This window comes from Coenobita brevimanus, chromosome 76, assembly GCF_032717465.1.
Source record: "Coenobita brevimanus isolate Jiangsu-jjx chromosome 76, ASM3271746v2, whole genome shotgun sequence".
NCBI lineage: Eukaryota > Metazoa > Arthropoda > Malacostraca > Decapoda > Coenobitidae > Coenobita > Coenobita brevimanus.
This window is the reverse complement of record NC_137029.1, coordinates 1787442-1804036: the sequence shown is the minus strand read 5'-3', so window position 1 is coordinate 1804036 and position 16595 is coordinate 1787442. Positions and strand designations below refer to the sequence as shown.

At 40.1% G+C, this 16595-nt stretch overlaps 1 protein-coding gene across 1 annotated transcript in view; it reads right to left on the bottom strand.

The window, feature by feature from the left end:
- Positions 1–16595, bottom strand: part of LOC145408259 (calcium-activated chloride channel regulator 1-like) — a 369924-nt gene that overhangs the window by 92457 nt on the left and 260872 nt on the right. Inside the window, exons 7-8 of the mRNA XM_080279028.1 lie at positions 11361–11486; positions 4521–4667 (exon numbers count right to left, since the gene is read on the bottom strand). Of these exons, the coding sequence (XP_080135154.1) occupies positions 4521–4667; positions 11361–11486 (273 nt within the window). The remainder of the gene's footprint in view (positions 1–4520; positions 4668–11360; positions 11487–16595) is intronic.

Here is a 16595-nt window from a genome sequence, read left to right as displayed (position 1 = left end):
AAAACTAACATCAAAGAGAATTAATTGATTTTGCTTGGCTGCATTCGAGATATTGTGCACACGAGTCAGTATCTGAAGTTCACCAGTCCATGTGGATTTTGGAAATGATTACATTTCACAAAAATATTCTTGCATGAAGAGGGAATACTATCAATTTTTACTCCGCAATTTAAAGGAAAGTGTGGCTGGATACCAACTCTCCTCTTTGCCACGAACCCATTGTATATATGAATGCATATGTTCCCTCACTATTCATACCCGATAAGTGCCTAAGTCGGGCCAAAAGTGTTTCATCTCCCCAATAAGCAAGTTTTCTGAATGTGAGTATATATTTCATAATAAAAAACTTTTTTTGGTGAACTGTAAGCTAAGGCAGGCTTTAGTCAAGTGCCTCTGTTTGATGACGTAAGCGCTCACCAGTTTAAAACATTTATATCTCCTTATTTACACACATTTATGAAGCGTCACGCCCGGGGCCGACTGGGCTATGAAGGCTGGTGCTCGAGCGGGGCGGTGAACACTTCTCACTTGTCGAGCACCCTTCACCCCTCCCGCCCCAACCCTCATACTCACACCTCTCCACTCCACACCCAGCTCTATATTATTATCTATTTTTTCTCAGTCACTGTTCAATTGGCACAAACTGTATCTGATGCTGGAAAGGTAGGCCTCTGATGGCACCGATATAACCAATTGTTTTTACTGCATGTTATACAAACGTCCCTCAGCTCCTTTCCTAAGCTCGTAAAGGAGGATGGTGGACTGCAGGGAAATTCCAGTCTGCAGTCCACCGGGTTCACGGACAGAAGAGCCATGGGATAATAACAAACTACATCTTCAGACATGAAATTTTGTTTCTATTCATCAGATTCCAGTTGGCACGTAGAAGTAATGTCATACCTATCGATTTAATATCCTCTTATTTCGCCAGAAACTTAACCCCCACCTTCATATTTCTTTCTTGTGCTTCACAGGGTTTTTCAGCGCCAACGTTCTCGTTTGGGGAACATTAAAATATGTAATTAAAAATCAGTTTATTGATGTTCTACGCTGGTGTGCAAATATAACTTTATTGGTGTTTATTTAATTATATACAATGACAAAAAAAGCTATTATTTAACAGTTCTAATACCTCTTTGTGCTCTTCTATTATCACGATATTTTAGCACTCTAGGTAGTTTTGTTCTTGAATTATTTGTTGCTAAAATATTTAGTCTCTGTTCAGCAAATATATATTGAGAATTACCTTAGAAAGTATTTTCCTACTTTAAGTTATCTATCTATCTATCTATTGCCAGACGCCTCAATCCCGTTTGGGGTGGCCACAAACACATCACCTCCAAGTCGCCCTGTCCCCCGCCATTTCACTCCCCTGCTCCCAGCTCACACCCCCCTCTCTCATATACCTCTCCACCTCATCCCTCCATCTCATCCTCGGCCTCCCCCTCCCTCTTTCCCCCTCCACCTCACTCACATACACTCTCTTCGTCAGTCTTTCACCCTCCATCCTCTCCACATGGCCAAACCACCTCAGTGTGTTCCTCATAACGCTTCCTATCACATCCACATCAACACCACAACGGTCCTTTATATCCTCATTCGTCAGCCTGTCTCTCCATGTGACTCCACAGGCTCCTCTTAAATAACTCATTTCCACTGCTCTCACTCTTGACTTGTGTCCTTCCAACAACGTCCAAGCTTCACTTCCGTACGTTAGAGTTGGTATCACAATACTGTCATGTAGTAACTTTTTCACTTCCATGCTCACTTCCCTGTTTCTTATCACTGCTTTCAAGGAACCACCAACCTTTCTTCCCTGCTGTACCCTTTCAAGCACTTCACCCTCCAAACCTCCATCCTTACTCATCACACTACCCAAGTACTTAAACGTACTCATATTTTCCAATTCCTCACCATCCAACCTCGCTGTACATTCACTGACTTCACCTTTCTCAAAGACCATCACTTTACTCTTCCCTACATTCACCTTTAGATTCCGTTTCTTACACTCTCTCTCAAACTCATCCACCAAGCCTTGCAGCTCCCCTTCGTCTTCACTCAACAACACAGTATCATCTGCAAACAACAGTACAGGGAGTTTCCAAACACTATCCTCTCTCACCATGGCCACTCCAACATCCACTACCCTACCTTGTACCTCTTTTATTACCCCATCCATGTACAGATTGAACAACCATGGAGACATGACACATCCCTGTTTCAACCCAACCTTCAAAGAGAAAAATTCACTTAGTTCACCATCCACAAAAGACCGTAACTTGTAAAGATAGAGTAAAATATTTTTGATGTTCCCAAAATAGGTACGTTGGCATGCTGACCAATGAAATTTACAGGAAGGAGCAGGTTTCAAGTCTACTGCTACATAGCCTAGCTGCATTACAGGCTGAAACAAGCTGACACATGTGGCAACTAGACTTCCCCAATATATATACCCTCATTAGTCATGCCTTGGGCATAACTAAATATTCATTCGTCCTCAGACGCAGATCCCAAGAGTCTGTTGACAATGGTAATTTTGCATTTTTGGATACAAACTGAGGGTGCTGTGTAGTGCAACTGGAAATCCATACAACTTCTCCATCCACTGTGGTAAAGAGAGTTACAGTAAATCACCACTGGGATCCCGTGTTTTCAATGAAATGTTGCAGTCAGATGAGAAGGCTAATCAACATGTGTTCTCTGATAATTTTTTCACAAGCCACAAACTACTGGCAGAATTGGCTCAAAAGGATATGCGAACTTGTGGAGCCATTCGTGGAAACAGAACAGAACACTGTCCTCTCCCAGCAAAACAATGAAGTTGAAAAACATTAACAAGGATTTTCTGACTTCAAGTCAGATGGTATTGTAGTGTGTGTGAAGTGGAATCACAACTCTGTTCTGACTGTTGCTAGTAACTATCCACTTCAGACAGCAGAAAGGCGTCTAAAGAAAGAAAGTAACAAGCTAGTTTCCCAGCCATACCACATAAAGCTGTACAATAAAGGAATGGTAGACATTGATGTCTGTGACACGTGTTGACATCCTCCAGACCAAAACTACTTTCGAAGAAGTGGTGGTATAACATCTTTTCAAACATACTGAACATGACAGTAGTGGCTGCCTTTAGGTTCCACAACATAATGATCCATTTCTTGCTACAACACACCTTTAGTTCAGGACAGAAACTGCACGAGGCATGACAAGGGTTTAATGGATGAGGAAGACACTTCGAGGGTCACTGGCACCCCCATCCAACGCAATGAGATATGATGGGGTCATTTACTTTCTGGTGACATGTTCTCAAAGTAGATTGAACTCTGTGCATGAAGAACACAAGAAATGTTACAAGAGTTTACATAAAAGGTGCAGTGAGTTCTTCCACAAAAAAAAAAAAAAGATGCGTGATGAAATATGTGGAAAATAGGAATGTGATGAGTTGTAATTTTGTCATTTCAATGTTCAGTTTAATGAACTTAGCGAAATAAATTCGAGTTTAACGCATGACAGCATAATTCAGTTCCAACCCGGTATATAAAAATAAACTGAAAGAGGATGAAGATTGTTTAGATTCCTTTTGGGGAAATAATTGCCACATGAAAATGCCTACGTTCCTAATTTGGGGACATATAATAATATATATGAAATACTCTGTTCCCTGTAACATCTGCTTGAAATCTATAAAGACTCCCAATATGAGCTCCCATTCCAAAATGGAAGAAATCTGAATCATTTTATCATTGGTCAGCCATTAAAGGGTTAATTAAAGCTACACCTACTGACAAACTGTAGTGTCTTGAAATTAATTAATTATCCGATTCTAATCTGCACACATCAGTAAATGTGTTCATATTTGTGTACTTTACGCACCGTCAATTTACTAATGACCACCTACACCTTTTTCTTTTTCTTCGACTTTAGCTCTGTAACTTTAGTGTCAGTGAGAGGTGTGTTATCCTATTTCAGTCTGCACATAATAGTAATGATCTTACATTTATCTTATTTACTCTCATTTAACTAAAAACCACCATCACCACAACATTTTCACATGCATACTTTTTTTTTTCTCATCTTCTGACTAGTTCAGCTGAGCAAAAGTAAGCTGCATTTGCTAGAATGAACTGGTGTGTGTATGAGAGCAATAGATTAACCGATTCTAATCTGCACATAATAGTGCTGTTTTCGCATTTATTTTATGCACCACTACATGCCAACAATACAGCTAACAAACAGATGCCTGGTAGACTAGTGAGTTAAGGTGCACCAGCCAAATGTGGTCCATAAAGTGATTAAATCCAAATTGCATTTTTTTTTCCACTTACACAATGACACTTAGGAATCTGGATTGAACAGCCTAGTCCGGCGCCCGTAAGATCCTAATGGAGCAGTGAAAATGTAACACCATAAACAACGCAAAATGGAAAATAAAATGTATGCACACACATGCAAGCACTCATGCATTTTTTTTTTTTTTAAGCAAGCCCTCAGTCCCATGTGACCTTGTATCTGCAGACACTCACCTGCGGCTGCGCTCCTCCTTCCTGCAGCACCCTGACGGCCGTCCTGATGCCGCACGGGATGCATGCTTGGCTCTCCCTCACGCTGGATGGGTTCCTGGGCAGCGACGATCCCAGCCTTTCCCGTATGTCCGACGTGGCTGAGTCCAGCTGGCGAGGAGAAAACACAAATGATCACTTTCATTATATATATATATATATATATATATATATATATATATATATATATATATATATATATATATATATATATATATATATATATATATATATATATATATCGGGACCAAATGCCTAGCCCCGGGTTCCTACGCTCCTCATGGGGCAATGTAGGATTGGATGATGGATGGATGGATGGATATAGATAGATGGACAGATATAGATATAGATATTTATATTGTTAATACTCCTTCCTCAGTGTCTGTGTACTAGGTCAAAACCTTTAATGTCTATATTGAGTCGAAACCTTGAGATCATTCTTAAAGTAATTTGATTTGACGGAGAAGAACTGGAGGTGAGAGAACAAAAGTGATCAGTAGATCATTTATATTTTCTCGAAACTTAGTCATAAACTAACGAGACCTTCACACATTAATAAAAATTAAGAAACCGAATCTCGTTTCTTCTGGTTCAGAACCCCAAACATTAAAACGCTCAATTACATCGCGTCGTGACAAACCAGGACCAGCACCAAGCATTATGTTCCTGTGCTTCACTTGGCTTTTGCTCAAGGTTCATAACAATACAGACAAAGAATGCTCATGGTTAAAGGTTCATCTTCATACCCAGTTACCTGCCCAGATAAGAAAAACTTATTCACTTGGTGTTGAGCACCCCCGCACCCCCAAAAAAAAAGACTAATTGCGTATCCAGGATTTATTCCGGGCCTTGATGCTTGTTTTCATTATGTGCATAGACAGACTTTGACGTACTGTTACTTACAGTTTCAGTCATATGGGTTTAAGCGATGTTTCTCTCTGCATTGTACAGTATGTCTTACTTTTAGCACAAAAAAAAAAAAATGAAGACCGTCACATTATTTTGCTTTAATATTTAACATAATACAATTGATTATCTCCAAGGTTATTAAAATTATTCCCCATAGAACAAATACATACAGATATGGCTACATCCACACTTACTCAGAATTCAGCAATTCTGAACCAAGCATTTGAGAAGCTGCCGCTTGGCTGATCACCCTCCAGACAACTGTGCAAGGAGTTACAGGGTCTGGTGTCCTGAGCATTCCTCGACATGCACTCGCTTGTACTGTCAAACTTTACTTTCAAAACAACATAGTGAACTTGGTACAAGGTAACACAGTTGCACTCAACTGCATGCATTCTAACGGGCTGCACTTTCATTCAAAGCTCCGCAAACACACATTTGTAAATACAGTAGTAACGCAGAGAGTATAAAGCCTTATCATGTCACAGACACATAGTATTTAAATTTGATGACTCGTAAACAGTACAACCTGTCTATAATATGATTTAACTCCTTGGAACATCTGACGAATTTCATTATTTGATTTTTGCTATCTTCAAAATATTCTGTCTACTTTAAAGGGAAGATTTGTAGTGATGGGGTAAAGAGACCATCTTCACCAACCCTCTCAAAATCTACATCCTTTTCCCACACTAAAAGGAAATCGTCTGAGTTTAGGTATGATAAATTAAAATTATCTCAATGGACTGAAAGAGTTAAAAACAAGTTCTCATTTGTGTCATGAGACCTTCTGTCCCTGATAGATTCACCGCAACTGGAATGCACAACTATGGAAAGTTTCGTTTTGTTTATAACGGGTCAAACATGCTTGCATAGTCGGCCTTGGTCGCTTAATGGTGGCTCTCCACGCTGCTCGATCTCAGCCATCTCTCCCAATTCAATCCCTTATCCCCGAGGTCATACTTTATGACCTCATCCCAGATCTTTTTTTATCTCCCTCTCGCATCCCTATCCACGACGTTCAACCTCTCACCTTCCACACCCATTTGTCATCTTCCATCCTCTCAAGAGGCCTGAACCACCTCTATTTATCCCTCCTCATCAAAACACTAATATATTCAACTGTTATCCTTCCTCTCAACTCTTCAGCCACAGTTTTAATCCCACGAGGCCTCTCATTCAAGACGGTACTGCACATCCATCTAATCATTATCATTTCCGTACACTTGAGTCTAATATCCTTGTCCTTTACTTACCAGGCCTCATTACCAAACAGCAATACACTCCTAACATATGCTCCGTACAAGGACGCCTTAACACGGAGGGAGAGTCCCGACACGAAGGGAGGGCCCCGTCACTATCAGGAAATAGTTCTTGTGTTCGATATTAAAGAAATGGCTACCGAGACACTTTTTATATAATGACGAGATTTGAAGTTTAAGCTTATAACCTACAGTCTAGCATATTCTCTCTCTCTCTCTCTCTCTCTCTCTCTCTCTAAGATCCCTGACCTGACTAATAACCAAGGAGGCTCATTCCTATCACACAGGAAGGCCTAAAATTTAATGCAATCATAGGTTAATATTCGAGTCGTGGGAGTGGCCCGGCGCATACTTTTCCTTTTATTCATGATATACCCTTACGATTAAATTCTATTATCGGGAAATTTTGAAATTGGATGGGTTAAATATAGCTTCTATTAACGCCTTCACTGCCAAGGAACCTTCACCTTAACTTAGCCCAAATTTTCACTCCTTTGCAGCTTAATTCACGCCGCTCAGTGGTGGAAAAAGATAATACTACGGCCCTACATTCTCTCCATTGCAGTTCGTCGTGACCAACACCATATTCTAGTGTTAATCTCTTGTTCCAACTTCGCATTCAAAGTGAAGAGAGGGCAGTTTTAGGCCAACTTAAGTGAACAGGATATAGTTAAGTTTTCTGAATGAATATGGAAATAGGGCGAATTAAAAAAAAATGCAACATCGGTGTGAAGGGATTAACTGCAAACTACTGTATGAGTGTTTTTATAAGGACACTTTAGGAGGGAGCTTGATTTACTTATTCATTCATTTATTTGTTATTTATTAACTTTTTGGCCTAGAAACACTCACTTCCCTCCCATGTCTGTGACCATAACACACCGAAATAGTGTTATATACTTTTAGAGAGCTCATTTCATGTAATTCTGATGATGCATTTTTTTACACTATTCAGTATTTCCACATATATTTCCCTATTTAATCGTCTTCCTGTAAATTAATCAAATTGGTTTCCAAAAATAGAGCAAAATACAAAGTAAAATACAAAACGCGTCACTGGACTGAAAACGTTAACACATTTTTCTAGAGGGTCCCTAAAGAATCATAATACTGCCTTTCTTTAAATGATCCTATCGTTCCCTCCCCTTCCTTCTCTCCCACTTACGATTCTAGGCCAAGGATGTTTACCTAGTGAAGCCCTCCCCCCCCTCCATACAATCCAGGATACGTCTCTGAAGCCCCATAGAACTTAATTAGGTTCATTAACTATCCATAAGCACATTAACGATTTCAAGCGCAATGCTTACGATTTATTGCCGTGCTAGATATCGTTTTAAATTTCATGATCAGGAGATAAGAACAGCGAAGGAACGCAACATAACTGGTTGTACTATACGGCAATGAAATCACGCACTCGTGCACACACACGCACGCACGCACGCACGCACACACACACACACACACACACACACACACACACACACACACACACACACACACACACACACACACACACACACACACACACACACACACACACACACACACACACACACACACACACACACACACACACACACACACACACACACACACACACACACACACACACACACACACACACACACACACACACACACACACACACACACACACACACACACACACACACACACACACACACACACACACACACACACACACACACACACACACACACACACACACACACACACACACACACACACACACACACACACACACACACACACACACACACACACACACACTCACACACACACACACACACACACACACACACACACACACACACACACACACACACACACACACACACACACACACACACACACACACACACACACACACACACACACACAGTTACCAAATGTTCAGGTTTCACACTGCCAATTTATAAACTCATTAACTCTAACTTCGGCACACCATATTGTCAAACTGTCCCAATTACATCGCTGATGACTCCAGCCGGTCACTGATCTAGCCACCTCACTCCGTCACTTATATAACACTATGACGCTCACTTCTTAATCACATTACTTTGAAGTGTAAGTAAGGCAATGGGGAAAATGAAGAAATTATGCCAAGTTGCCCAAGCTGGTTACGCTCCACGCGATTATAACGGCATACATTTCTAACACGCTAAGCAACGCCTTAGGAACGGGGTAGCACTGGAGCCGAAGGATATATTCTGTACATATCGCAAATTCCACCATCACAATAATCTTGCCGTCTCACATCATTTCCACACCCTTCATATCATTACCATCTTCGCATTTTTTTTTTCTGAGTTAAAGCCTTTTCAGGGTTTTGTTTTCCCTTAGAACGATCGAACTTACCTTACTTACTCTTAACACTCTATTCGTTCACCTGTTAAACCCTAATCAGTTCTGAATTTCCATCCAGTTCAAAGTATTTTGCAGTCTGCTCTTGTTTATGCACGTTGCCCGTTGACCAATGAATCCTGCAAGGCATGTCCTTACACACCGAAGCCGTGAGCATGCAGATATTCGAATATCACCCGAAATACTGCTAATAATCACTTATTAAGCAAATCCCTTACTAATACTGTATTCCATATAGTATCACACCATCATTCACTAAAGTCATAATGTTACACACAACCTATCACCTTTCACCACACCACCACTCATTACACCATCATTTACCATGCCACAGGTCACCATTCACCACGACAACACCATGCACAGTTCACCATAACACAGCAAATACCAGGTTCACCAAACCACCATTTACCAAGACACCGCTTATCACATCCGGTCAAAGCAAATTTTCCACTATATATCACTACCAACAAATCCGCTTGACAACAGGTCACCACTGAGCTAAATGAAAGTCTGGCGGTACTATCATTTCATCATCATCATCATCAACATCATCATCATAATAATAATATCGTACAGAGGGATTCGTGGAGATTTGATATGCCCTATTCACTATTTAAGCTCTTCCCAACTGCATGAAAGCATCTGACAGCAAGGATAAGATGAAAAAGTCATCCTTGCATTTACAGGGTTCAGCCTGGTATATTCAGATTAATTACGTTTACCAAAACAATATAAAATCTAATCATAATAAGTCAAAGAAAAAAAATCATTAACATGTCTGCTGCACAAGAGTTTAACTGATTACCTAAGTTCATGGAATCATAATAGAATCATATTCCATTTTCAGCTAACTCTGTCAATTCCCCCCCACCTTCCATCCCCCAAAAGGGACGACTGTGACAATTGAAACACGGCGTTTGTATGACAAGACTCAAAATAGTGACAAAATCGCTCTTTCCTTAACAGTTTTTCCCACAACATCCAAGGCTTTCACAGGCCACCACATCCCCATTAAAACACCATCACACACACCATTACTATATTATTATCACCGTATTAATACCGTATTCCCTCATTCACCTTATCACACTGGATGTCAGACACTCATTAGCCACGGTCATTAAACCATCACGGTCGAACACCATTATTCTGGCTTACCACCGTCCACAATGCCAGTGTTTAATCATTATTACTTTAACCAAAAACACACACACACACACACACACACACACACACACACACACACACACACACACTCACAAAACACTCAGTAAACACACAACATACAAAAATACACGCTCATAAAAAACAAACGGGCTCAAAAACACACACGTACAAGATAAACTGACGCACAAAACACCCACACAAACAATATACACAAACACATACGCAAAAACATGCACACACAAACATTCGTACATGAGCAGAGCGCGCACACACACACACACACACACACACACACACACACACACACACACACACACACACACACACAAACAGTTGACCATCACACGCACCAGCTAACTCTATTCATTACACTGGCGTCCCCATTACATCATTACTCACAGCACATCACCGCACAACCACATTCACATCAGCATCCCATCCTCCACAACGTCATTAATCCAGCACATTACCGCTCCTCCCCATATTACCACCCCTACAATACCATTCGATTCCCTGCAGTGTATGACATTATTCGTATCATCAGTAAACCAGCTCATGATAAGAATAGTAATAGCAACATGATTTTCAGAAAAACATCAGTCATAACTCCGTAAAAAAACTTACATAACCATAAATCATTCAGACATACGTTAATGAAGTATATAAATCATCAATTACTACACCATCCTTACCCCTCCACCGAACAGCACATTGGCCAGCGCACCAGCGCACCATTATGACAATTTCACTTATTCGTTTCACCATGACCTGCTTAAGTATCCTTTTGTCGGTCTAACACACCCACACCTGATTATGTGTCAACGTAACATACATAAATGGAGAATTAAGCTGCTTACCACACACACACACACACACACTAGTTCATGCACCATTATTTCCTACGATACATAAACTCTTTACCGCAATAACACCTCGCCACACTACTAGAATTATTCAGCACATCTCGCACTCAGCACATCTTGCACTCAGCACATCACACTTATCACAGTAACACACTAGAACTTATCAACCCTCTGCCCACCCCCCCACACCCCCACACACACCATCACTTTACTCACCAGAGTGGAGAGCGGTGCAGTCTGTCTCTCCTGGGCGTTGAATACCACCACGGCGACCTGAGCTCCGTCTGGCAGGTCGTATACTATCACCCGACGTACAGCCTTCCTCACAAACTCCCATCGTCGCTGTGGAAGGACAAGACATTGAGATAAGATAGGGAGGGACTGATGGAGAGATTATGGAAGGCGGTATTGAGAAGGAGGAATTGAGAAAAAAAAATAGCAGGGGTAGGTTATATACATTACGAGTATTATAACTCGACATACAGTTTCCCTCACCAACTGCCATCGCCGCTGAGGAGGGGCAAGAGAGAGAGAGAGAGATGAGAAAGAACGAAGTAGATGGAGAGGGGAAGGAAGGTATGGTGAGAAGATGGCACAATAATCAATTTATAAGTTTGTGTGTGTGTGTGTGTGTGTGTGTGTGTGTGTGTGTGTGTGTGTGTGTGTGTGTGTGTGTGTGTGTGTGTGTGTGTGTGTGTGTGTGTGTGTGTGTGTGTGTGTGTGTGTGTGTGTGTGTGTGAGAGAGAGAGAGAGAGAGAGAGAGAGAGAGAGAGAGAGAGAGAGAGAGAGAGAGAGAGAGAGAGAGCATAGCTGATGAGGAGGCAAAGAGAGACAAAGAAATGAGAAATTTGTTGACTGATTGATTTACTGACTGAGCATAAAAGCCTCACTGGCATTATATCAAAGATTAGTTCCTAAATTGTAAGAACAGTACCGAACTGGAACATGGAGCAAAAATGAAGAAATAAACAGCTACATTTTATAATTCAGTTTAATATTTTGTTCCATCCAACACTAGAGCAATTACGTAATGCTGATTGTGCGTCATATGAGCCAGAGAGTACTAATACTTGTACCATCAGTCACTTCATGGTCGATACTCTATTAAGTCATTCCACCAAACGCACGACCAATATACTCAGCTAAGAGCTAATCATAGGAGGTTTTGTGTTACAGGAGGTCTTTGTCTTGCTCACCATGACGCAGGCTGTTACTGATGATAATTGTATGAGCCGCTTTTCGCAATAAAGTTATTAATAACCTATGCACGGGTCTCAGTAGCTAAACACCCTGACATAAACCTTTGAAGATAAGGACACAGAAAAATAAAGAAGAAATCGTTTAACAACGAGGTATTAGAAAACTACACTGATAAACGGCTGAAAATGAAGAGTTAAAAAACAAACCGATAGAAATCCTTAACAAATTGGTATTAAAAAGGTACCACACTCGCAGAAATCTTTAAAACTGGGACATTATAAAGCAAATACTTTGAATAAAGCTGTAAAATCATAAAGCACATGACACTATTAACACTGACAAACGTGTATAAAATAGCTATAAGAAAGTATCAGAAAACAAATTGCACCCGTTAAAACGAGGCTATATGAAACATCATATAAAATCACAAAGAAACATACATGTCAATAAGTATGGCTATGATATTTGAATTAGAAAGGAAACAGAATCAATGTTACTCAAAATTTATGAGTGTTATATGAAACTGATAACAATCGTTAAGAAATGCACAGGAAAAGCAGACACGAAACGATCTAAAAAAAAAAAAAAAGTAACTTTGAGAAATGTCAGAAACATCTGCAAAAAATATGTAATATGAAAGAGTTAAAGTAGTAACTAAATGAATGAAATCTGCAAGCAATGAGGTTTGGGATTTTCTAAACAATTATTTATTTACAAGATTTTTAGCTGAGATATTACCGATGAAACTGTGAGAAGGGATGACATCTCTACCGAAAAAAAAGTCACACCGCAATGAGACTGGACATGACAAGTTAAGCCGTAAAATCATGCACACCGGCTGAGAAAATAAATATGGGAATAAATATAAATGCAAAGAAAAAAAGTATACCTGTTCTCCGCAGGAATGTTTTGATGCTGAACCTTCGATTTGTTCAAAACAATGGGGAGAAACAAATAGTGGCGTTTACGAATTTGATTAACTGTCCGAGTAAGAACACAAAGCTGATGTCAGAGAGCAAGAGGCTTTCACTGGGTAATGTACAGCTGTACTTTTACGCATATATGGCTAAATTCCTCGTTAAAGTATGTATCAGACAGAGTTATTACAGGGTGAAATTTTTCATGCTGCTATAGTATACACTGTTCATTTCCAAGGACGAAACGACCCGTGTCTAGTGAAATGCCAGTAAAAGAATATGAGGTATTCTGTATATGTTGCTGTTGCTGTTGATAAATCCCGATCTGTCTGGTCAAGCAGACTCATCAACCACAGCCAAGCAACCGCCCCTGCAGGGTCGTCCCATGCAGTGAATCGAAGTTCCTTTGTGGTTGATATCGCCCCGCAACAGCAAGGCTCCGAGAAGTGTGGAGGTTTGGTTCCTGAATGGATGCAGCATTGTGTCCCTCACCCACTTACCAGGGAAACAATAACACGTTCCACACTACCTCGTTATCTAGTTATATGATTACCACCCAGCGTTGTAAATGGTTTCCTGGGTTACAAGGAACCATTAGGCTAGTCACATAGTACAGAGCCACGTAAAGTGGAAATAAGAGTAATTAATGGCAGGGAGGAGAGAAATGGGAAGAGAGGAGGGCAGACAGAGATAAAAAGATAAAGGTAAAGGAAGAAGTAGGCAGTACTACACCAAGTGAGTGGATGATGGTCGCCACCGCCTGCCACCAGGTAAATGTGTAGTGAGGTGAGAGGGAGATCACAGTGCATCATTAAGCTAAGAAATATCTGGATAAAAAGTCATTACTTTTTGTCATAAGGTTAGTTGCTTGCTAACTTCCAAACCTTGTATACACGTACCCTGTACACACACACACACACACACACACACACACACACACACACACACACACACACACACACACACACACACACACAATAACTACTGTCCCCCACCGACACACACGCGTCATCATTAAACAGTAGCTAAAATAGTTAAAGCTCACTTTCTATATCACCATATCCTACAACCCTCATTTCCATGGCTGGCCACATATGACCGAACTTATTCAAATGTTCAAAAACGTACTGTACTTTTAATTGCATTAATAATGGATGAGCCGTATTTGTATGTCATTATTGGGAATATAGAGGGATGAAAATTATCTGCAAATCACCACTGTTTTTCGTTGACTGCACATAATTAACCCCTTTAATACGATTATATTGATTGTACTGCTGCCTTTAGACGACTTTATTCAGGTAAGGAGTCTTGCTGTAGTTAAGAGGAAGGCTGATCTCAGCTCGAAAAGCCCCTTCTACTCAATATATAATGAGGTGAAGGCTGCAGGAATATAGCAGATACTGGGCTGAGGGGTTTCCAGCAATAAATATAATAATTAAATCTACTATTCAGCACATCTGCGTGAAATTCACTCTTGTCATGCTTGGCAGTAATAGAAGTTAACAGCTGCCACTAGTCTGATTTCGATAGCTTGTGATGAAAGAAGCATCGTGACATACCTTTGCTGGAAAGAAAAAGGGTATTATACTATTCATTTTTTAATAACTTTCTCCACCACACAGTGCAAGATAATATGGAAGCACATATGTTTTCCTACTGCCTAACTTTATGATACAGCTTAACAACGGAAGAAATTATAATAATACCTGTCGTACATACTGACTCGGAAAGATCGATTTTCAGGTAAATTTCTCTCATTTGACCAACACTGCCCCCTCTTCTCTAGACTACATCTCTTGCCAAAAAAATCAAACAAGTGGTGCGGGGCACAACCAACCTAGCTCGACAGCAGTTATTTTAGTGTTGTTAAATACGGTCCTGATTCGGTACTGCCATTTAGTGTCAGTAAACAAATATGGTAAAGTCGCAACTAACTTCAATTTTAGCTTGCCCTGTGAAACTCCTAATTAAGGTCTAAGGTAATGGGCAACTAACTACACGTTCAAGAACTCGCCCTGTGAAACTCCTTGATCATACGTTTCGCCTTTCAAGCTTGAAAATATTACCTTCACAATTAAATCAGTTCCTTTTAGGACCACTGCCCACATATCCTGAAGGTTTCATGTAATTTCATTCAGCCGTTTTTCCGTAAATTTGCTAACAAAGAAACAAAGCAGCTCGACCAAAAACAATACCTCACCGGACTCCGCCCCCGGATGAGGTAATTAACTGTTCCATGAAGGTTCAAAAACAATGGTCTAAAACGGGTGGGGTGGGGCTAGGTATCAAGGCCACAGGTTGAGGTCTGTCTTTCCCAGTTACGAGTACTGAGGCGGTTGGAAGTTTGGTAGTTTTTTTCTCCCCCGCTATCACTTATATCTTTAAAGACTTATTTAGAAATACGAACATAAGACGCGTATCGTACATAAATATTAGTTTGGTATAATCTAAGCATATATAAAACTTAAGAACGACCTCTAGTACTGAATGTTTTTTCCTACTTGTGTGCAAACACGGCATTATATATATATATATATATATATATATATATATATATATATATATATATATATATATATATATATATATATATATATATATATATATGGCTATTATCATCAACAGCAAGTTTTACATTCACAATTTCCGCGGGAATTATTAATAATGGTGTAGGTCTTCCCTCCAGATAATTAGGTTAGATGAGGTTACGTTCATTCTGATTTGGTTAGAAGTTTTTAATAACGCCAGTTTATAAAAAGGCATAACTAAACAGGAATTATTAGAGCATTATTCAAACCTCATCTAGCCAAACCAAATCGAGCAAAACCTTATCTAGCATAATTTACCGGTGGGGGGGGGAGTTATTGCCTTCAATTCTTATAAATTTCCAAAGGAAATTGGATATGGAACACCTGTTGATATTAATGCAAAGAACCTAAAGAAATTACAAAACACTATGCCGTGTCTAGCCGTAAGTAAAAAAAAAAAAAAAAAAATGAAAACTACATCCTACTAATCCACTTCGAAAATCTACCAAATCGTCAGACGGCAGCAAGAACAAGGTTCTTGACAGAATTTATAGTGTCAACACTCTTTTTCTTCTATATTTGGTTGACACTCCTTTTCTTTAGTAATCTTTATAATACAGGTATGGCGGTGGCTGAATCGGTAGAGAGGCGGCCTGCAGTCCTAATGGACCCAGGATCGAATCCCGGCTGGGGCAGGGAACAGTTTAAGGATTTGAATTTCCTAAAAGGCAGACTTTCCTGATCTACCAGATGGCCCGCCGACATGTCGTAAAAATACCCCCGCTAATACCAACACACCAGTC